The 23,645-nt window shown below is 36.5% G+C and overlaps 1 protein-coding gene across 5 annotated transcripts in view; it reads right to left on the bottom strand.

Moving 5' to 3' along the window:
* Positions 1–19,466: 19,466 nt before the first annotated feature.
* Positions 19,467–23,645, bottom strand: part of Nab1 (NGFI-A binding protein 1) — a 41,573-nt gene continuing 37,394 nt past the window's right edge. For all 5 annotated transcript variants that reach the window (XM_047544432.1, XM_047544431.1, XM_047544430.1 and 2 more), the window contains one exon: positions 19,467–22,004. In XM_047544432.1, coding sequence (XP_047400388.1) covers positions 21,916–22,004 — 89 coding nt within the window. In that variant the 3' untranslated portion in view covers positions 19,467–21,915. The remainder of the gene's footprint in view (positions 22,005–23,645) is intronic.

Genomic DNA, 23,645 nt, shown 5'->3' with positions numbered 1-23,645 from the left:
GTTCAATCCCTGTTACAAAAAAAAAAAAAAAAAAAAAAAAAATTTACATGAAGATATTCTTCTAAAAAACTAAGATATTTTTATTGTGTTTAGCACAAAGTTAGAAATCCCTAGTCTGATTGTTTATCCATATTGAACCCCCAAGAATGCCATATTCTCTAGCAATCTAGGCCTTTCTTGTGTAATTTAGTTTGATCATAAGATTATTGTCCCCCTATGAAAACCCCACTTGCATTGAATGACACTGCTTCTGAGTAGTGTTTTCTGATCAAAATCAACCCCTGTAACAAAAATTGACATCCTGCCATCATTTTCATTCAGTTAATGTAGTCATTTCATTTTGTATATCCTGACTAGTAGCTGACATGGTGATGTTGCCCATTAGCTTGTATACTTAGAAATTCTGATTGTTCTGTTTATTTGCAACCATTGCATCAAGTCCACACCTATCTCCTGTGCAAATGGAGAAGTTATGCAATTGTTACATGCGCACAAAACTGAAAAGTGAATGAACTAAAATATTCCTTCCCCTGTAACAATCCTATAAGTGGGAAAACTACAAGTGTTTCTCTCATACTGCCCACTATCCTGAGATCCAACTCTCCTATAGGAAACAACTGTAACGCAAACCCCCACATATTTTCATTGAGGCTCTGTTTGGTCAAGTGGAGACTGACAGGCCAATGGGTCAGGTAGAGACAGTTGGAAGGGACTTTGACTCTGACTGGATCACTAGGAGTGATTGTTCCTGGTAATATTCCTGGTGATGAGGCGAAACACAGTCCACAGAAGCAGAGAACATGTTGAGGGACAGAGATGGTCCCACTGGATTCCCTGATTTGTATGTTAGCAAAAAACAGCCTTAGAAATCTGACAGGAGTGGCCTCTCCATTCTTTTGTGATGAGTAATAGGAATTCTGATAAGGGAATTTTCTCTCTGGACTATCATAGCTGGTAAATTAGGATAGGTGGGGGAGATTTAGGGTAGCATAGGTGAAATCTATGCTGAAATAAACATTTGTATAAGGAGTGGTTTTTAGAAAATCTGTGTGAAGGCCATATTGAAAAGACCATAAGGCTGGGGCTATAGCTCAGTGACAGAGCACTTGCCTAGCATATATGAGGTAGTGGGTTCGATCCTTAGCACCACATAAAAATGAAACAAATGAAATAAAGGCATGCTGTCCATCTACAACTACAAAATAAAAATTTTTTTAAAAAGACCACTAAAAGTTACTTTGCCCTTTCCCAGTTGGTGTTGCTCCTCAGCTGGGTCAAGTTTGTTAGAAGACATATTTGGCCACACTGCATGAAGTGGGATCCCAAAAGCACCTTTTTAGAAGCTTAATCCAAAGCCAAGCAGATGCTCAAATTCACTACCAATTTGAAAAGACCAGACAATGAGAAATCTGGTGACAAGGCATAAGAGAGGTTTGAAGTACCAGGTAAGAGAGTCCTCTGAGCCAAAGCACATACTTTAATTTTTCTATTGAGATAGGGGCTCTGGTATCTGGGTAGAGAACTCTCTTAGGGGTACTGACTGACTTGCTCTGAAAAAAATACTTGCTTAGGGAATTTGGATTTTATTCAATTGGCAATAGCCATTGAAATCATTGATTGTGTTGTTTTGCTTTTCTTTAGCAGAGAAAAGTGGTGTGGAGGGGGAAAATATGGGAAACAAAATACAGAATGGTTTGGAAGATTTTAAAAATAGAGGCTGGAATTGCATGAGATGAAAGGGACTGAACTGAAGGGTTGTGGGGGAACTAGAAAGGAATGGATGTGTACATCTGTGAGAAAACACAAATGAAGAGCCAGCAGGGCTTCTTGGTATCTGACTGAATATGAAAAATAGAGAAAGATAAGCTTCAAAGATGACTCGGGCTTCAAGTGTAAGTGAAGAGAAAATGTTGGCACCAGTTAGAAGTAAGTAGTTGACCTTTCTGTCATGTCCCCTTTCAACTTTTCCGGAGCATATTTTGGTGGGAACAGCTTATATTATGGAAGCTGATAAGATAAAAATGTTTGCATCAGGTAAATTAAGCAAGGGTAGAGAAATAATAAACCCTTTTTCCAATTATGAATTTCTTCTAACTAGACGGGAATGATAGCATTAGGAGAGCCCAACCAAGATATGACTTTTTCAAACAAACATCCTTTTAAATGTTTTTATTAGTGTATTATAGATATACATAATAGTGGGGTTCGTTAGGACATATTCATAGATGCATATAACATGGTTTTCTCCATTTCAGTTCCCAGTACATTTTTCCTCCCCTCTTCCCTCTCTTGGTCCCCTTCCTCTACTTTCCTGGTCTCCCTTTTATTTATTTATTTATTTGTTTGTTTATTTGCTTATTTATTTATTTATTTTTAATTAAGTTATTTTTAAATTTTTTTCTTTATTTGATTTATTTAGCTGTATGTGGTGCTGAGGATCGAACCCATGGCCTCATGTGCTAGGCAAACACTCTACCACTGAGCCACAACTCCAGCCCCCTTCTATTTATTTTCAATGGATGCATTACAGTCACACATAAAAGAATTCATTGTGATATAGTAATATATGTACAGCATAGTTTGGTCAGTTTCATTCTGCAGTTCCTTCCCTTTCCCAATCCTTCTCCTGCCACTTGGGTCCCCTTTCTCTACTCTACTGTTCTCCCTTCTATTTCCATGAGATTCATCCTTTTAAAAATTCCTTCCTTCTCTCTATCTTCTGCTTTGAGAGAGATCTTTCAACTCTTGACTTTCTGAGTCTGACTTATTTCATTTAGCATGATGACTTCTAGTTTGATCCGTTTATCAGCAAATGACACAATTTCAATCTTCTTTATGATTAAGTAAAACTCCATTGTGTGTTTACACCCCATTTTCTTTATCCATTTGTTGATAGGCACCGAGGCTGGTTTCATGTTAGGCTATTGTGTTGCTGTTAACATTGTTATGTATTTATAACTATGGTATGCTGATTTTAGTTCTTTTGGATAAATACCAAGAGAGGGATAACTGGGTCAAATGGTAGCTCCATTCCTAGTCTTTTGAGAAACCTCTATACTGCTTTCCAAAGTAGTTGTACTAATTTGTAGTCCTACCAAAATGCATGGCCCACATCCTCATTGGCAATTATTATTATTTGTATTCTTGATGCTTGCTATTCTAACTACAGTGAGATAAATCTAGGTGTCATTTCAATTTATATTTCCCTGATTGCTAAGGAAGGTAAACATTTTTTCATGTATTTGTTGGACATTTGTATTTCTTCTTTTGAGAAATGTCTCTTTAGATAATTTGCCCATTTATTGATTGGGTTATTTGGTTTTGTTTTGTTTTGTTTTTTGGTGTTAAGTATTTTGAGATCTTTGTGTATTCTGGATGTTAATTCCCTGTCGGAACAGTAGTTGGCAAAGATTTTCTCCTATTCTTCAGGTTCCCTCTTCACCCTCTTAGTCCTTTTCTTTGTTGTGCAAAAGGAAACAATCCCACTTACTGATTCTTTACCTCTTGTGTTTTACCAGTTTTATTAAGGACGTTGGTGCCTGCACTAGTATGTTAAGAGTATTGACCCTATGTCAAAGCAATGTTCTTTAGATATTGTTCAATATGTTTAGTGGTGATCTGATTGTTATTAACAAGAGTTGTACACTTCTTCACAAATATATAACATATATAACATTATTTGGCAATTTAAAAAAATCATATACTTCTTTATGTTCAAAAGAATTTTTTTTTATAGTATGGGCGGTGTGGTGTTGATATGTATAGAAGGTTTTTGTTTGTTTGTTTGTTTTGCAGTACTGGGGATCAAAGCCCAGGCCTCATGCTTGATGGGCTGGTGTTCTACCACTGAACCACACTCCAGCCCTGTATTGGTTGTTTCAGAACAGAATTTAATTTTTAAATACAGCTCCCTGAATGCTCAAACTGGATCTATTGTAGGAACCAAAGCTTTTCCTTTAGAATTTCTTTTCAGCTGGGTCTGAGAATTAAATTGACACAACATACTGATGGGAGAAAAGCACACACATTCATTTAATGCAAGTTTTACATGACATGAGTGCCTTCATAAAGAAGTGAAGACCCAAAGAAGCAGTTAAAGTCAGTTTCTTATAAATAGAATTGGACAAAGAACAGTACATTATGAAAAAAACTAAATTATGTTGGGACACTTAAAAGATGAATTATTTTGTACAAAATTCTCTCAGTTTCAACTTCTAGTCTTTGAGGATAAGAATGTTGCTTTGGCTTTTAGTATAGGGAGAGTGTCTTTCATATGGGAATTTCATATGCATTTAAGAAACAGAAAATAGGTCAGAAGGAGCTTCTTGCACCTGCTGTTTTTTGTCTTTAATGCAAAATAGTCAATATGTCAGAGTGATATATTTTTAACTCCTTCACTATCAAAAGATACAGTGAGATAAAGAGAATCATAGAATCTTAGTTTAAGAAATCTTAGAGCTACTTTTACCAGTATCTTTAAAGTAAAAAAAAAAAAAAAAAAAAAAAAAAAACTAAAAAACTGGGGCATAGAAACATTAGGTCCAAGATTGCATGATAGTTTATAAAAGATTAAATTCTATGGGTCTGAAAACTAAGACGTGTAAATGATTCATTTCTATGAATTAAAACTGTGTAAATGCTTCCATAAGCACCCATTTTGGAGTCTCTGCATAATTTCAAGCTTTCTCCTTAAATTTCCTCCCTGCCCTCTCCAAAGCGGATAAATCTGCCCTCATTGCCTACAGTTGGTTGGACTGGAGTGAACACCTAACCAAGGCTAAGCCAATCAAAGTCCCCTCCCCTGGAATTAAGAATTGGGCTTGGAGATTGTAGCAATCGATGTAAGGAGATCCTCCCAGCTTCCCCGCTTCCAGTGCTATCCACAGGACAGGGGCAGCCCTTCCTGACTACCTCTACCCACCCATTCCCTTTTGCTCTGGGGTCTGGCGCCACCCTCTTCAGACAGTGTTAGGAGTGTCTTGCTCTGTTGAAAAGGCTGATTGTCTACAAAGGGCAGAGCAGGTGCGGATACACAAATGCCCCAGTCTAGGACGTCCCTTTTGCCCAACCAGGTCAAGGTAATAAGCTGACTTCTGTCGGAGGAAGGGTTACACGCCGGAAGGCAACGAACCCGGGTTAATTGTGACACAAAGGATCAGGGAAACTCCAAGAGGCTGGGTTAGGCTACCTTATCCTAGCCTGGGGGTGGGGTGCGCTTGCAGGCTCTCGGTTCCCACCTCTTCCTCAGTCTCTAGCTGTTCCTTTGTTCCCAGCTCCGATTAACAGCCTCCTCTCTCTGGGGAGGGGGAATCACAGTCTGAGTCTTTTCAATGTTATTAGGACAAAAATTCTAATGCCTGCTTCCTTCAAGGCCTTTCATTCCTCACGACACTTTTTTTTCTCTCAACAAAGTCTACCTCATTTAAATCAAAAGTTTTGACTCTCAGAACTTTTGTTTCTGGTTGGCTCTTACAAAAGAGCCTGTTACATAAATCCAAAAAATAAAAGTAAAAACGAAAAAGCATTGACTGTTTCTTCATTTTCTTCCACCAGCTGAAACCATCCATATCTTCTTTAGGCAACATGGAAGATTCTGGATGAGCAGTAAGAAGTACCAAGCAGAAACACACACACACACACACACACACACACACACACACACACATTAATATTTCTAGAAACTTGCTACTGCTGGCAGTCATACTTCACACTATGAATTAGGAGGCAGGTAGGAACCTGTGTGCAGAGAAAATGATGAACAACACTCAAAATGACATGCAGAGAAATTAGTGGGAAGAAGGATATCTTGGTTCTTGATACTTTTGGGGTTCTCTTTTTCAGTCCAACTCAACCTGCCCTTTTATCTTCATGTCCTTAAACATCACTGTATTCTTGAAATAGATTTGTAATTTTTCTTAAGCTAACTCAAATGAGCCTGTATTTTTAGAAGCCAAACCTGCTAATTAATACAGTTTTAGAGTCTCCAAGCTAAGCTACATTTTCCAAATCATCTTTAAAAATAAAAAAACTATATAGATTAATAAGTAGTTAAATGGTCGAAGGACTTCTGTTATGAAAGTCTGTATTGTTCATTGCCACTCTGTGGCAACTTCAAGTCTTCAGTGTTGGAATCCATCTGGAATGAGATATGACTAAGACTACATGGTACCTCCACCCTCCCATGCTATGTGGCAGTTTCGAGGATATGGATGTTTTCTCCAGATGAAGGCTTCCTCTCTGTTCATGAGGAAGAGCAGGAAGAAACTATCCCATGGGAACAAGCATCAGAGCTCCATACTCAGCTGGCCACCATAAGGCTCCTGATGATTTCTTTGCTTTTATTTGAGGTCTGTCTGCCATATACTAGCGATAAGTCCTTCAGAATCCTATTACTTTCACTCTGCCCTGATAGCCTCTTTTAAGGAAGCCCATGCAAGCCTGATTTTTGGGAATTTTGCTCCTCCAGCTGTTATTGAGCAGTAGGTAATATGTCCCAACTTCTTTCAGTTCATTGGAACACATTCCTGCCTTAAACTGGAGCAGTCAGATACTCCCTGCAGGGAATTTGGAATTGGGCTTTAAAGACTCAGTCAGTCTTTGTTAGGGTTCAGACAGAAAGTCGTTATTGGGCTGAGTAGCTGTGAGAATAAGCATCTTGAAGCAGACACTGCTCATCTGAGAAACAAAGCAGATGTGAAGAGGGAAGAGGAAATAAGGGACCATTCAGTCTCCTAGAGAGAGGAAGAAAATAACCATTGCTTCTCAATTTCCCAGCCTGTTAGTTCCAGTTCTTTCTGAGACTGAGCTATGCCTCCTGTCCTTGGGTTCTTTTAAACATCCTCATATTCTTCAGAGGAAATTTCCTTTGTGCTTAAACTAGTTTGAAAGCTCTCTATTCCAGTCAATCACCACACATCTAGCCTATAGTTCTCTATAGGGGTCAGTCATCAATTGGTAGAATGTATAACCTGTCTCCCATTCATCTGATTTTCAGAACAGGTCATATCAAGAAAAAGATATGTTTATTTCTTCTTTTTCTATGTATCTTTTCAGAGCAAAAAAATGGAATTTCCATCTCTTAAATTTGCTTTTTTAATATGAACAGAGATTAAAGAATTTGTTTTACAAAGTAGCAGTATATTTTAGTTGTAGGCCTAGAAGTGAGAGCCAAAAAATTGTCTATCCTTAAGATATGGGATGACAGACTTAGCAGTTCTCATTTTAAATACTACTGAGGTGCTCAGATCTTTTTTCACACAACTTTAAACCATCTGTGAAGTGACCTTGTCCTTAGGACTGCCTGAGAAAGTTCCTAACAGCAGCAGGAGTTCAGTTAAACTTTAATGATTAAAAAAGCTAACTGGAAGTGAAATTCTGTCTTTGTCCAAAATGATAGAGACTGATTAGTTGTAGCACCCTCGATAATTTTTAGTTGAGATCAACTAGGTTAGGGCTTATTAACCTGGAGTCCATTATATATTAAGTAAGACTGTGATCATACTGAAATTTATGTAAAAGTTGAAGTCTGCACATTGTCATGAGAGGGTCAATGTGCTTCATCAGCTTTCCCATGGGGCACATAACACAGTTAACAACCAGTGAAAGTCCAGCACCCTTTTAATATAGGAAGAAAATGAGGTACAGCAAAGATAAGACTTGATAAAGTCACTTGTAAAGACAATGGCAGAGCCAAGGGCTGGAATCCAGGTGTTGTGGAACCTTAGTCAATGTTCTTTGTCTGCATGATAGCACTCCCAAGTGCTATCAATAAGGGCCGGTTGAAAGAGAGATCGTAACAGGCAAAGCGTACTTTTTAATGGCAGGAGAAGGTTGGAGATGCTAAGATTTTTTTCCCTCAGTAAGTACTAGCAATTACTTAAACATTTATGATTCAGCCTCATGGATTCTTGGAGATATGCATGCAATCAGGTAAGAACATATTTACCTCTTAGAGGGCAGTGACAAGCTTAGAGCATCTTTGTTTTTTATGTCCCACCAAAATCCTGGGATTTGAAGATCATCTCTTATGATTCATGTCTCACAAATGAGAAAACTGAAGGTCAAAAGACTTCAATAGCTTACTTAAAAGCCTCATCACCCCAAAATACAACCAACTGCATAAAGGAAGCTGTTTGAACCTCAGTTCTTTGGTCTTTGGCATATGGCTTTGAACTATCAAAGAGTACTTCTCTGGGCAAGAGAAATGCAACTACAGATGAGAGAAAAATTGACTTCTTGGTGGTAGTCAAATAAATGGAGCCAGGACTCAAATTCATATTTCCTGAATTTTCCCTGACCATCAATAATAAAAAGTTGGGTATTTTTCATGGTTTTGTTATTATTAAATAATCAGAATCTCACCTAGCAGACAGGAAGGGTGATGCAGAAGAACAAGCACAGGTTAGTGAGATAGGACCTGGAGTCTCACCCTGGCTCTGTCACCCGTTGGCTATGAGACCTTTAAGTCACTTAATGACTGAGCCTGGGTTCATTTTGGGAATTGGGCAGATGATCTCAACATCCTATGCTCTTTCAATAAAAAGATTCTTTAATAACATTCTTCAATTAAAAGGTCCTCTATCTGTATGTATCATAGCCTTTCTGATAACCTCTGCCTTAGAATTCTGGTGTCTCACTTGTCAAACGACAGAAAAAATACGTTGTAAGTGATTTAGAGAATGAAGAGAACTTTAAAAGTCACTTTTTAAAAATATATATTTTTAGATGTTGATAGACCTTTATTTTATTCATTTATTTATATGTGGTGCCTCACACATGCTAGGCAAGCACTCTACCACTGAGCCACAACTCCAACCCAAAAAGCCACTTTTAGTTAAAACAGGTCTACAAAGGATAAGTCCAATTAGTCTAACTTACTTAATTCAGAAGTCTTTATAAAAGTTAATTACTTTGTACTTCAGTTCAAGAATACTGGGTTGTAGGATACCTAAATCTTAAGACTTCGAATCTCAGTATTCCCAGTTCTGATGGTCTTTGCATTTGGGCAGGTATTTTCTTCCTAGATAACTGGCTGGGGACATATTCCTTTTTAGGTTGGTTGTATACAGTCACACTCTTAGTAGAAGCTAAGAGCAGATGTAGCAAATTCATTTTCATGGCATTAAGTCATCAAAATCCATTTCAGGGAGATCAGGGAGAACTTGTTTAGACCGAACTCTAGTTATTTCAGCGCTCCAGTCGTAACTGAAAGCTGACCTTAGGGTGAGAAAAACAAATACATTTTAGGGGTTTAAATATCTTTTTAAAAAATATTGATAAACTTTTACTATTGTGTCCTAAAAATTCTATTTATGCCTGGATTATTACTACCTATTTTTGAAGCCATAACAACTGCAGATAAGCGGTGATAAAAAATAAATGAAATGTTTTAAACCTAAGAAAGCCCAGCCAGATATCTATGAGGGTGGTCTGTGCCTTGGGTTAAGAACCATTAGTTTAAAAAGTTATTTTGCAGAAACATTTAGAAAAACCAAGAAAAAAAATTTAAATATTTTCTTTTATGCCAATCTGTGCAGATGTAAAACTTAGGTGTTACCCAATCAGTTGTTTGATGGATTCTTCTTCAAACTTTGGAGATACAGACTGTCAGGGACTGGGGTGAGGAGTTTAAGTTTTCTAGGTACACTCAATGATTCTGGCTTGCATATGAGTTTGGATGTATCAAACAGCTCTCTAAGTAAATCTCCCCTCCTGTGAACAAAGGAGGGATGTGGCATTTATCAAGGAACAGGTAACTCCCAGATGTGAATAAAAGATGCCTATATCAAGTCCATTAATAATTTTTGTATTTTTTATCAGTATGTTGTGTTTTACTTTAGCAAATTACATTAAATGATTACACTGATTATTCTTCACAATTATTGTTTTGTAGCACTCTCTGAAAGCGAATGAAAACCTCCTTAATAATAAGTCCAATGGCCTGTCTTCATCTTATTCCACTTTTACCTACTCTGACATTACTAATCACCTCAACTCTGTGGCTTCCTGCCTTGGCTTCCAGGATGCTGCTCCTTCTCAGTTGTCTTTCCAGCTAACTGCTCTTAGTAGCTTTTGACGGCTCTTGTCATTCCACCTACCTCATATGAGTTATATTTCACAGGGTTCTATCCTCAACCACCTTCTCTTGTTTTCAGGTTCTTTCATTCATTCATATAGGTTCAATCATCTTTTATGAGACTCCTATTAGTCCCAAATCTAAGATTCCAATCTTGACCTGAACTCCACGTTTTTATGATCTCAATTTGTGTTTCCAAATAAATCCTAAATAGCTCCACTATGATAAGTTGAAGCCCTCTCAAACTCACCCTGTCCCAAACAGAGCCCTTGTCCCTCACTGTGGAAGGCAGCATCCAAGACATTCCCCAATGATCCCCATTGCCTGGTATTCTATATCCCTGAGTGAAGGGAGAATAGGTCTAGAAACTGGGCATAATTGGCAATTTTCTCTTATTCTTTACTTTTGTTCCAAATAATGCTGTGTTCAATTATCAACATTCAAGCTCAAGAGCACAAGAATTTTATCATTTATTCTTATGGTTGCCTCTTCTAAAAGTGTGCCTGAAAAGTGTTAATGATGAAAATTTTGTAATTCTTAAGAACAAGTTTTAAAAATACATTTTTTAAAAACACTATTTCTCCATCTTAAAAGAGAGACTCTCAACTGAAGAAACAGATAAAGAACAATACTGATATTTAATTTTATCTCAAACTACCAGTATCTATATTGCTTTATTTTCAACTCTTGCACAATTCTCTCAATGGACTCACGTTGGCCCACATAAAGGAGCTGGAGGCAATCTATATTTTTTAAACATGAAATCTGATTTCCCTTCCTAATTATAGACAAAAATCAGAACAGAAACAACATATCACAAGTCAACTAATTCCTTTTCTAGGTATCAAGCCCCTAAATGTCTTGATACAGTTTTTCCTTTCAAAACATGAGTATAGTAATGCCAAATTTGCTGGCTTGTAAATCAAATTAATTAAGTCACAACTGCAGTGATAAAGTTAGACTTGCATACTAACTTTCAGGTACTGTAGAATTTTTTTCACTCAGTTTGGGAAAGAACAAAGTTCACGATTATAATATTAACTTTTCCCATTTGTATTTAAAAAATAATTTGTGGGTGAAATCTGGAGAAGCAAATGAAGATAAAATGAATCATGGTTACCTAACTTGTTTAGGTCTCCAAATCCCTTCTTCCTCCCTGCCCCCTAAATAACACACACACAAAACACTTCAATCCTTAATCAGGGATCTCTGAGGTTTTCTCGCAGGTTGTCAGTGTATAACTTTTTTCTTGGTGGGGTCTCTCAAGAAAATGACTTCAAATTTTAAAAAATCTTGAACTCCAACTTGGATACACATGCTCTTTGGTCAGTTATTTCTTGCTGCCTGCTCACATGTGTGCTACTCACATATACCAATCCCAGACTAAAGCATCCCAAACAAAATGTTGAACACCAAACTCTCCTTTCTTCTTAAATTCTCTTTGATAAAGTGGCGTTACTATGCTCTCCTTTTCTTAGGGTGGTAACCATGGATAATTTTCATCAGTGTGTTCCTTTCTCAGGAGTTCTGTACAGAACTACCATTTCATCATCAGCAATCACAGTCTTCTTCTACTGTTCAGCGGGTGTCCCTCAAAGGTAGGAACGTCTTATGTTATTTCCAGTCCCAGTTCCTAACACTACACCTGAATATTTTTAGGCAGAAGGCTTACAAATGTTTGCTGAACTAATTATTCAATGATTGCATCCCCTTAACTCTCCCTCTTGATACTTATTCTCACTGTGCAGCTGAGTTCACTGTGACCACAGTGAACTGTTAATTGTTACAGCAGCCTACTCACTCCATCCCTCCTCACACACATCATAGCCCAAATCAAGCCCTGGGGACCTTCTTGGAACACCTTATATTATGGATACAACTTGTATTACTTTGGGATTACACTCAAAACATTTTTGAACTGTTTTACTCCTCATACTTCCAATTGCTTTCCAAATTAAAGGAGAACTTTGTATAAAGAAATTTCAAAGAATTTCATTTTGTAAGCATTCTTTTCCCTAGATGTTTCATCTTTAAAATTTTAATTTAATTCTCTGCTCAAGTTTATTGGTTTCCTGATGGTATCTAAGAATAACTCTTCTGCTCCCCTACTTGGGTCTTTCCAACATGTTCCAAAGCCATGTGATGCCTTTCACTTCTCTGCTTCAATCCTGCCTTCAGAATGGCTTGATAGACGTGCTTCAAGAAGCCTCTACTGGATTCTAGACACCACTATTAACCCAGTTGATCAACATTTATTAGTTATTAATACAATCATTTTCACATATGCCCTAGTTGTTTCTACACTTGTGGATATTTATGCTTTATCTGAATATTAAGTGCTTATTTTGTAAAATGTTCATATACAGCCTGGATGACTCAGTTTAAAAGATATTCGAGTTCAGGGTGCATGTGGACTTTGAAATCAGGCGAGTAGATTGTTTTAGTCAGTCATTTTGCTACTGTGACCAAAAGACCTGACAAGAACAATTAGAGGAGAAAAAGTTTATTTTGGGGCTCACAGTTTCAGAGGTCTCAGTCCACAGACAGCTGGGTCCATTACTCTGGGCCTAAGGTAAGGGAGAATATCACGGCCTAAATGTGTGGCAGGCAAAAGCAGCTGGGAACATGGCACCCAGGAAGCAGAGAGATAGCTCCCCTCACCACAGACAAAACATAAACCCCAGGGGCACATCCCCATCTACCCAGCTCTTCCAGTTCCACCCAGTTCAGCCCTATTAGGGCACTAATACACCGATTAAAGCTCTTATAATCCAATCATTTCACTTATGAACTTTTTTGCATTTTCTCACACTTGAGCTTTTGGGAACACCTAATATCTAACCCATAATATGGACAGTACTGGCCCAAGTTCCTAATTACTAGCATGTAATAACGATTATTCATGTTGAGATTTCCATTTTCTCATCTGTAAAATGCAGGTGATAATACTCACCTCCTGAGTTTGTGGAGGATTAAATGTAAAGCAATTGGCCCCATGCTAGGAAATGGTAGGTTTAACATAGGCACTACTGCAGTTATTAACAGATTAAGAAAATAAGCCTCAGTTTTATGAGGTTTGTGAAAAAGGCAGAACCAGTTTTTTTGTTTTTGTTTTTGTTTTTGTTTTTTGCAGTGCTGGGGATTAAACCCAGGGCCTTGTGCTTGTGAGGCGAGCACTCTACCAACTGAGCCACATCCCCATTCTGGCAGAACGAGTTCTTTTTAATAAGGAGCCATGAGAAAAAAGTGATTTATTTCTCATATAAACCAACTATCATATACATGCTTAAAGTCTTGGAAAAATAGCATCCTTCTCTCTTCTCACTTTTGAATATTACATTAAAATTATTCTTTAAATTGGATAACCTCCAGTTATATCATCTTCAGTGTTAATTTTAAGTGGAAATTACTTCTTAATATACCTTAAAAAATGGAGTTAAGAACTTAGCTCTATGAATCCCTATCTCATTATACCATCTCATTGTTACTGTCTCATCTATAAAAATTAGAAATAGTCCAATTTGAGTTAGCTGATGTACACAAGAGAAATTCACAAAATACAGGGACATGTTCTGATGATAGAAACATTGGCTGAATTCAGAAAGGAAAAGGGTGACCTAGTTCATTTTAACTCTTGATGGAAAAATCTCCTTATATTGTCAGGGCCCTGAGGATGAAATGTGTGCTTTAAGAGGAAGCACAACTAAAAATCATAAGACTCAGGAGAATCTACAACATGAGAGTATGTTAGCAAAGAATCCCTTTGTCTTCTGGGAAGGATAACAGCAGGGTATGGTGCGAGACCACAGATGTTTGGTTTAACAATTCACAGCTGAGGATAGTAGGTAGTCTCGAAAATGCCTCTGCTGAGTCAGTTACCAGTAAGATTCCACCTACGTATGCGCTACTTAAATATCTTCCTACATACTCAAGCCTAAATGACCTGCCAATATAGGATATCTGTGACAGTTATGAGAGAATGGCCTTGCTTGCTTAGGATTATGTGTGGGTGTTGAACATGACACTTTAAACATAAATTTATGAGGTGTGAACTTTTAATGCAAAGATGACTCATAAGGTTTCGGGATGTGTAAATATGAAGCGCAATCTAATTTGTACCGTCACTGGGGCTCACCCACAGCAACACTACCTTGGGTTGTTCACCAAATTGTTTGGACTACCAAGAAACACAAAATTTGCCGTTCTTAACTCAATTATAAAATTGAGAAATACAGAAAATTCTGGAACTTAGAAGTACAGGTCCTCGCATTTTCTCAATTTATATCAATGTAGAACTGTTTGGTATAGAATATTTTAAACATCTTACTGAAAGTTAAGGAAATGGATCAGTGTATTTAATGGAAAAACTAAAACTAGGAGGCGATTTCTTACTGGTGTCTTATTGACTATGGCAGTAAGTATTCAATGTCTGTGTATGTATTTATATATATTTATTTATATGTGTATATATAAATCACGTACTTAAATGTCATAAGAACTTCCCTTGGTTGAAGATGAACTGGTAGAAACTGCACCTTTAACATTATTAGAGTGATTCTTTGGAAGGCACTCACTTAGCTCACAGAACATCCACCCTGTAAACTGTGTTTAAAGAATCAGACAGGCAGAAGACCCAGAGTTCAAGAGGATATTGGTCTTAATACTTAAGAACTGTGTGGCCTTAACACATAAGAACATGAAAGAATAACATAGGAGCTTAATGAACCAATTTTATAATGGAACCAATTATTCTTCATAGTTCTTATTTCCTCATTCTTATCATTGATATTTTTTTAAAAAATTTCATACATGTATATAGGTTAATAATGTGTCTCATTCTACAATCTTTCCCAGTCCCACTGCCCCACTCCTCCCCTCACTCCCCTCTGCATAATCCAAAGTTCCTTCATTCTTCCCTAACCACCCCTGACTATGTATCAGCATCTACTTATCAGAGAAAACATTGGGCCTTTGGCTTTTTAGGATTGGCTTGTTTCACTTAGCATGATACTCTCTAGTTCCATTCATTTACCTGCAAATGCCATAATTTCATTCTTCTTTAAGGCTGAGTAATATTCCATTGTGCATATGTATTTCTTTATCCATTCATCTGTTGAAGGGCAGCTAGGTGGGTTCCATAGTTTAGCTAATGTAAATTGAGCTGCTATAAACATTGATGTGGCTGTGTCATTGTAGTATGCTGATTAAGTCTTTTGGGTATAAATCGAGGTGTGGGATAGCTGGGTCAAATGGTGGTTCCATTCCAAGTTTTCTGAGGAATCTCCATATTGCTTTCCACAGAGGTTGTATGCAGTTCCACCAGCAATGTATGAGTGTACCTTCTTCTACACATCCTCCACAACACTTATTATTGCTTATATTCTTTTTTTTAAAGAGACTAAAAAAGTTTTATTCCATCAGAGGTGCCACGATTACACATATTTCCATAAGGTATATGCAGTGTTAAGAGTGCTGCATTTGTGCTTTTGGACATTTGACATTTATGAGAAAACAAAGCAAGTAAATGGGTGAATAATCTGCCAAGGTGTGTTCTGGTATAAGGCTTTTGGGTCTGAGATGACAAATCCTCCACAGGATTTCTTCTTATGGACACATCCTCCACTCTCTTCATCTTGGGTCCTATGGTTCCGGAAGGGATACTGAATAGAGTAAAGTCACCCCAGAGTCCCCGAGTACAGATCTCCAGTGAACCCCAGCAAGGGCCTCCAGTCTCATACAGGGGAGCACGTGAAATCGGCCTGTGTCCTGGGACGTGTGCAGCTGCAGGTCCCACGCAGTTTCAGATACATCCTAAGCGTGGCTTTCTGGTAAGACAGCTCTCTGGCTATAGCTCTTGGCTCTGCCTGGCAGCGTCAACAAAACTTGTCCAGGGTTCCAGCAGCCTGCTGCTCACCCAGGTCCACCAGCTCCAAGGCACAGCTGGGTCCTTCTGGGGGCGAGGCATCACAGGACTTCAGTTCAATCCCGGTCAGGATGCCAACCCTTCCCACGGGACCCTCTGGAAAGACTGTAGACCCGGGTCTGGCTCATTCCTTGAAGAACAGATTGGGCTCGCTCTGTGTCCACCAAACACAAAATACGGGGCTCGCTGTGCATACCCCACGTCGCGAAGTGGTAGGTTACAGCTACTTTATTCTAATTATAAATGGTATTCAAGTGCACCCCAGTATTCTAAACATTAAGGGTGGACTATGCCCCCAACCCATCTGCGGGTGCAAACAGCACCGTTATTTCATTGCCAATGGCTACTTTGAACCTTCCTACTAATGGATAGTTAGACAAAAGAGAGCAACAACAGAGAAGAAACCATCAAAAGTTAGATGAAACAGTGCGGCTAGCTAGTCTCCACAACAAATTACTTAGTCCTTCTTTCCCTCCCCCACCTTCGGCTCTGTCCCCACCCAGTCCCGCCCTGGCCACTTAGGCAAACTTTAAATGGATATAGGTAAAGATGCAGGAGGTGATGCAGAAAGTGATAGCAGTGTTAAAAAAGATGGAGAGGTGCACTCCGGCCTTTGGAGGCTGCCCAGTACCGGTCTCCAGCGCTGGTCTCCAGCGCGCTAACCAGATTTCTTGCCCGCAGTGGATGCCTACTTGGGTGTGCCAGCAGCTGGAGGCTCTTCTGCGGGAGGCTTATCAAACAGGCCTTTGGACTCAGGGTCCGAGTCAGTACCCCAGGTTTGCGCTGAAAGAGACCGTCAGTCATTCACACTAGGAGCGGGGCAGGTGGGGTCTGCTGGATCCACACAACCAAATTCCAACGCAACAGTCAAATCCAAACCTGGTCGAATGCAGTGGCTTGTATTCTTGATGACTGCCATTCTGACTGGAGTAAGATAAAATCCTGGAGTAGTTTTGATTTGCATTTCTCTAATTGCAAGAGATGAAGATTTTCATGTCTGTTGATAGACTGTATTTCTTCTTAAGTGTCTGTTCAGTTCCTTGGCCCATTTATTATTTATTTGTTTGTTTTTGGTGTTTTTTGAGTTCTTTATATATCCTGGAGATTAGTACTCTGAGGTAGGTGTGGTAGAGATTTTCTCCCATTCTGTAGGCTCTCTCTTCACATTATTGATAGTTTCCTTTGCTGAGAAGCAGCTTTTTAGTTTGAATCTATCCCATTTATTGATTCTTAATTTTACTTCTTGTTTTAGGAGTTTTGTTAAGGAAGATAGTTCCTATGCCAACATGATGAAGATTTGGACCAACACTTCCATTAGGTGAGGGTCTCTGTTCTAGTGCCTAAGTCTCTGATCCACTTTAAGTTGATTTTTGTGCAGGGTGAGAGAGAGAGATTTAATTTCATTTTGTTACATATGGATTTCCAGTTTTCCCAACACCATTTCTTGAAGAGGCTATCTTTTCTCCAATGTATATTTTTGGCACCTTTGTCTGGTATGAGATAACTGTGTTTTTGTGGGTTTGTTTCTGTGTCTTCTATTTTGTACCACTGGTCTGTATGTCTATTTTGGTGCCAATACCATACTATTTTTTGTTACTATTGCTCTGTAGTATAGTTTATGGTCTGGTACTGTGATGCCTCCTACTTCACTCTTCTTGCTAAGGATTGCCTTGGCTAAGTTGGGTCTCTTATTTTTCCAAATAAATTTCAAGATTGCTTTTTCTATTTCTAATTATTCATAGTTCTTTTGAAAATGATTTTTAAAATTTGTTAAACTTACAAAGATTTCTAAGTTGAACTTAAAATTTTACACACAGTTTTGGGGTTCTAACTTTAATAAATAGGAGTTTTAAAAAATAAATTTCTGATCAGCATTTTTGTGCAAAAAGCAAAAACACCTTCAAGGTAATTTTTCTATTTCTATAAGTTGGAAGAAACCAAAGCTAAAGAAATTTTAAAGATGTAACCATCACTTACTTGGAAAGTAAGAAAAATCCTAGCTCTAGCATTTAACTTTTGATCACTTCTATGGGAAATAAAAATCTCACAGTCAATAATAGTTTAACATCAAGGTTTTTGAGATAAATTTGTATTTCTGATAGAAATGTCAGGACACTGGATCATTCTTTTATTAATTTTGGAAGTCTAGTTGAGAATCTCATTTATGAGGACACCTGCAGATAATAATAAGCAAGCCTGGATTCCCTGAAACACTGCCCATGCACAGCTGGAGCATAAGGTGGTTTTCAGTTAAATATCAGCTATCATGTTTGGTCATCTTTTAATAGCTGATACAAACACAAAATGTTTACTCAATTCTAACTTCAGATATTTGCTATTTAAATTCATTTCTTAAGAGACAGACCTCTTGGTTTATTAGGTTAATACCTTGGTAGACTTTCTTTTGAAGACTCAATGCAGTACTAAGTTAAGTCATAAGAAAATGGGTGTTGTTAATAATACTTCACCACTTGCACAGCTAAGTGGGCCATTTTAGTAAAATACCCATCCAATTATTTAGGTTTTAGGCTTTAATAGTATCAATTATAATTGTAAAATCACACAGGAGCTAGGAAGCTCATAATCACCAAATAGTAAAGATTTTACCCAAGTTATTTTATTAAGGACCAGGGGGAAAACATGTTTTGCTTTATTTTTTTGTTTGGTTTTTTTAAACAAAAACAAAGGTGGTCTCCAAATGAAACATATTACCACTGTGACTTTGTATCAAATCTCACCTCTTAATGTTAACTGCTTTAGTCCTGGTTGATCTCTTCTATATCTCATTCATGAAATGCTTCCTCCTATAAAATGCCTACTACCATAATGACTAAATAATACAAAGTGCACTTAGATGTCAGCTCCTTATTCCCAATTTGGTAACACTAAAATTTGTATTTTATATGAGGGGTATGAGTTCACAAAGGGCAAGAATCCTATCTTTTATATCTTTGGTGGTCTTCATCCATATCCTGGCATCTAGCATAGTGCTTGTCACCTTGAAGCTCTTCATTGAGATTCATCTGCAGAACTTATAAATTAAAACTTCTTTGCTACAGTTCAGTATGATTGCACACTTATCCCGTAACACTGAGGCCAAATCATATTAATATTTACAAATATATATTATATATTATAAATGTCAAATTCTAATGTTTCTCCTTCTATTTATTAGTTTAGTTGGTTCAAAATGAAGACTTTTAAAAATGTTTTTATAAGCTTCTCATGAGTGAGAACAATATATACTTAACATCTCTCTCTGACAGGCCAGAGTCAACCTAGTACCATTTGCCAAATAACCTTTTAGAAATGAAGGGAGTTGGCAATAATATTTAGTTACAACTCAAGACTTAAGCTCCTGTTCCCTGACATCCAAGCCCAGCCCAAATAATCAGATAAGGGAGATACAGCTAGTTAATAGTACCCACTGTGGCAAGTGCTATGCACAAAGTGCTATGAACATAAATATGTGAGGCAAAGAAAATCTTTATTGCCACAGGAAGCAAGTGCACTCATCCCACCTCACCAACAGCTGTAAGAGTCACAAAAATGCAGACTTCACACAATAAAGTATAACACAGACTTGGGGAGAAATGGTCCCTTGGACTATATTGGCTGTAATACTGAGGTAACCAATTGCCCTTGTTCAGTGAAAATACCTCTAACACAACAGGAAAAAAAAAAAAAAAACAAAGAAAAAAAACTAGTTATAACATCCAATTCATATATACAATTCAAATAAAAATATATATTATTTGCTTTAATGTATAGCAAGTTTAATACATTAGTGTTTACAAAATAAAAACTGTTTTCTACTGAAATTTTGTGCTTCCTCATCACTAAGCTTGAAAGAGCAGAAAAGTATGATTAAGGAATCCTACTTGTGGATTTAAAGATGCAGTTTGTGAGTTCATGGAAGATGGATAAGTACTAGTTGGAATATTATTGCATCTTTAAAAACTGCTGCTTATTAAAATCTATAAACTTGAACTGTAAGACGCAATTAAAAAAAAAAACCACAAAATTTCTCAAAATAGATTAGAATACAGGAAACGTTTCATGAAACTACTGAGATACTAACCAGTGCTATGGCTAATATTAAAAACTGAACATTCTATTTAAATTGTACTCATACTAGTTCTACACACAGTGAACAATACAACCACAATAATCAACCTCAAGCTAGCAACAAAGTTGCAAGGTTCATAAAAAGCTTCTTCAGTGGGCAAAATACTAGGGTACATTTAAAACATTTAGGAAGGGGAAAAAGCCTTTTAATAGTATAAAAGTTGTTTACTGGTGTTTTCTACCATAAAGCTCTTCTACAAATCAAAATGAAAAAGCAATTATATATGTGACAGTGATCAGAGACTACAGTGCAGACATTTCATCTAACATTTGGCTGACAAATTTTAGTATAACAGATTATGACAATATTTATTTATTCCACAGTTATGATCTAAGGCAGAACTAAAAACAGAAAGACACATACTCCATGTCCATATACTCTTCTCAGCAATATCTGGGTTTAGATGAATCTGTAGGAAGTAGGTAAACTGTCAAATATCTTCTCTTCAATCAGCAGAAAAAAATGGATACTGGCAGATGCTGGATTTTCCTTTTTTTTTTTTTTTAACCCACTATGATTCCAATGTGAAATTCTTACAAGTATGCCAATACATTATTAACATTTAATAGTGTGTATGAACACACACACACACAGTCTACTAATTAAATAGGGGAAATTAAAAATATACTTTCAAGTTAAAATAAACCTTACAAAAAACTGCATTCAAAAATCTGAAAGGTGTACAAAAATGAAATTGTAAAATAAATAATAAAGCTGTCAACTGAACTTCCATAGAAATATGCCTGCAAATATGGATCAGTGACTCCACACTTGTGATGATTGGGTGGGAAGACTTTCTCCAGCGAGAGCCACCTAATGTGACTCCTATACATGAAGAAGAATTTCTGAATATAAAAATCTAACAATCTATTATAGCCTTTGTTAAGTCACCATCTTTATCACATTTAGGGTTAATGTACTACATCTTAATCTATTTAACATATTCTGATATACCAATGTTTAAATCAAGGATTTTACACTTTAGTCCACTTGTTTCAAGTTCTGTCCAAGGAATAGCTTCCTATTATTTGTTAACATCTTAAATAGCTAGCATATAATTCAATCTGGGTCAACTAGGTAAGAGAGAGTTTCTACTCTATTGTTCATCTTTTTAACCTTTCTCTAATTAATTGTGTAAATGTGCACTCATTGAAACAGCAAAAATATTACTGGATAAATGCTATACATTTCCTGGTAAACAAAGTCAGTTTTATCAAATATTAAATACACAATATTTTCCTTGGCTTAAATTGAGAATTTGCTTTTCATTTTTCTAAAGTCATTGCAACCTTGCCAATAACTGTATTACTTAAGCTTTCTTTTTTATGACTGCAAAGATTCTAAACTCTGATAATAATATTTATGCTAAATACACTTAAAGTAGACAACAAAATTTCAAGTAAAATAAACTGTATCCACATCTATTAGACCAAACGGGTCTCAACATCTAGATTTTACTTCTATAAATTACACAAATACATTGTACATTCTGAAATAATGAATGCTTACAATATTAACTTGTAAGCTTTTCCACATAAAATGACTTACACAGGGAATGTGCATGGATCAATATTTCTGATACAAGTTGCAACTCTCTCTTGATTTTCTCTTTTGTGGCTGTTGTTTTGTCTTCTTGGTTTCCACAGACCACTGCAGGAGTCCTTTTGCTTTGGCTATGAAATCTGTTTGAGCTGAATGAGGCAACATTGGTTATTAAGGCTTATTTCTATGATGGAGCATTATCCTTACATCTGATGCCATTTCTAGAGAACAGGAGGAGAATCACAGCTATCTTGAATCTTCAGGTTCTGTTTTGATGACTTTCTTTTCCAAAGTAAAAGCTGAGTGAGGGTAGTCTTTTAAAATCCCAAGGTTCTCTGCATAAAAATGAAAACACAAAGTGTATTGATATTTCAACCTGATGGGATTACAAAGTCAAAGAATTATACAACAATCCTATAAACTTTGTGGCAAGTAGCATTCATAATTATGCAATTCCATATAACATTTTGTTCACAGAGTTGTGATTAAGAACTTGGATTAAGGATTTAAATTCCAACTATGCCAATTACTAGTTTTAAACAGTGCTAAGCAAGTTATAAACCTTTCTAAGCCTTTGTGTCTTCATCTATAAAATGAGAACAGTATCTACATTGTAAAGTGGCATCAGAGTTAAATAAGAACAGTATCTACATTGTAAAGTGGCATCAGAGTTAAATCATGAATTGTACATACAACACTGAGCATACAGAACATTAGATTTTTTGAATGGTTGGTCCAACAAAATAGATATATAAAATTGATCACTTATATACAATTATCATTGGTTAGAATATTTACTATCAAAGAAGAAATGACGGAAAAACATCTTCACTGTTTAAATATGAAACTAGTTTTAAAATTTACCTTTCAGATAAAAGCTTATCTGAAATTAGGTACCTCAATTTATGAATCCACCCTCTCTATACAGAAAGGAATTTAAAATTGTGCATGAGAATAATAAAAATACTAGCTACCATTTACTAAATTCTTGACAGTCATACAATTCATACAGATCATCTTATTTAATTTTCACAAGTACCCTATAAGATAAAAATGATTCCCATTTTACAGATGAAGCAACTGAGGGTGATTAATCTAGGGTTATTCAGTCAAGTATAATGCTAACATCTGGAGCCAAGTGTGCACTATATGTAACCCATATTATTTATACTCAATTAAAAAAGAAGGAAAAAGGCTTTTTAAGGCACCCTTCTGTTTTGTTCCAAATAAAATTCCAGCTCAACTGTATCTCTATGTATAGAAATACAAAAAGTATATCCCCCATGGTAAGACACAATATTCTTGAATATTCTATGAATATTTCTTTCATAGAGTATCTGCAAAGGAATAATAAATTAGTAGAAAATGTTTAGCTTTGTTTTGTTCCTAAGAGAGTTAAAAGCAAATTACTTTAACATGTTGTGAAAAACATGAGACTCATATGTTACCATTTTAGGACAATTTCTTAGCCTCTTTGACAGTCTTAAAAGCAGCTATAATCAAGTATAAAACAGTCACAGATCAGAATATTATTTAGGACTTTGACCTCTTTAGCATGTGCTACTAGGAGCATAAACTGAAAACAAAAAACAAAGACTCTCTTGATAACTTTTTTCCTAGCAAATATATAACTCAAGCTATCAGGTGTAAAGTCATATTTAATTCTAATATTTGTAACACTACTTTCCCCACTGACTCGGAATACAAATTTAGAATCAATTATTTTATCTGGTCTCAGCTTCCTCACCTGTAAAATCAGTGACTTTGATTAAGTGACTTTTAACAATACTCTAACTTAAAAATTGATAATAATTAGATTCTTTCAAATGGTGATCTCTTATAATTCAACTCTAACTCACTTTACTTGAGTACTAGTATGTAAGCAATTAAGTGGGAACTGCTTATCGTCTTATGGAGTTCAGTTTACTTCTGAAATATATCATCCACAAAATATATCTGCATAAAAAATTTAGATT

Source organism: Sciurus carolinensis, chromosome 3 (genome assembly GCF_902686445.1).
Source record: "Sciurus carolinensis chromosome 3, mSciCar1.2, whole genome shotgun sequence".
Classification (NCBI taxonomy): domain Eukaryota; kingdom Metazoa; phylum Chordata; class Mammalia; order Rodentia; family Sciuridae; genus Sciurus; species Sciurus carolinensis.
The sequence above is the reverse complement of the archived record's forward strand: the minus strand, read 5'-3'. Positions and strand labels throughout refer to the sequence as shown.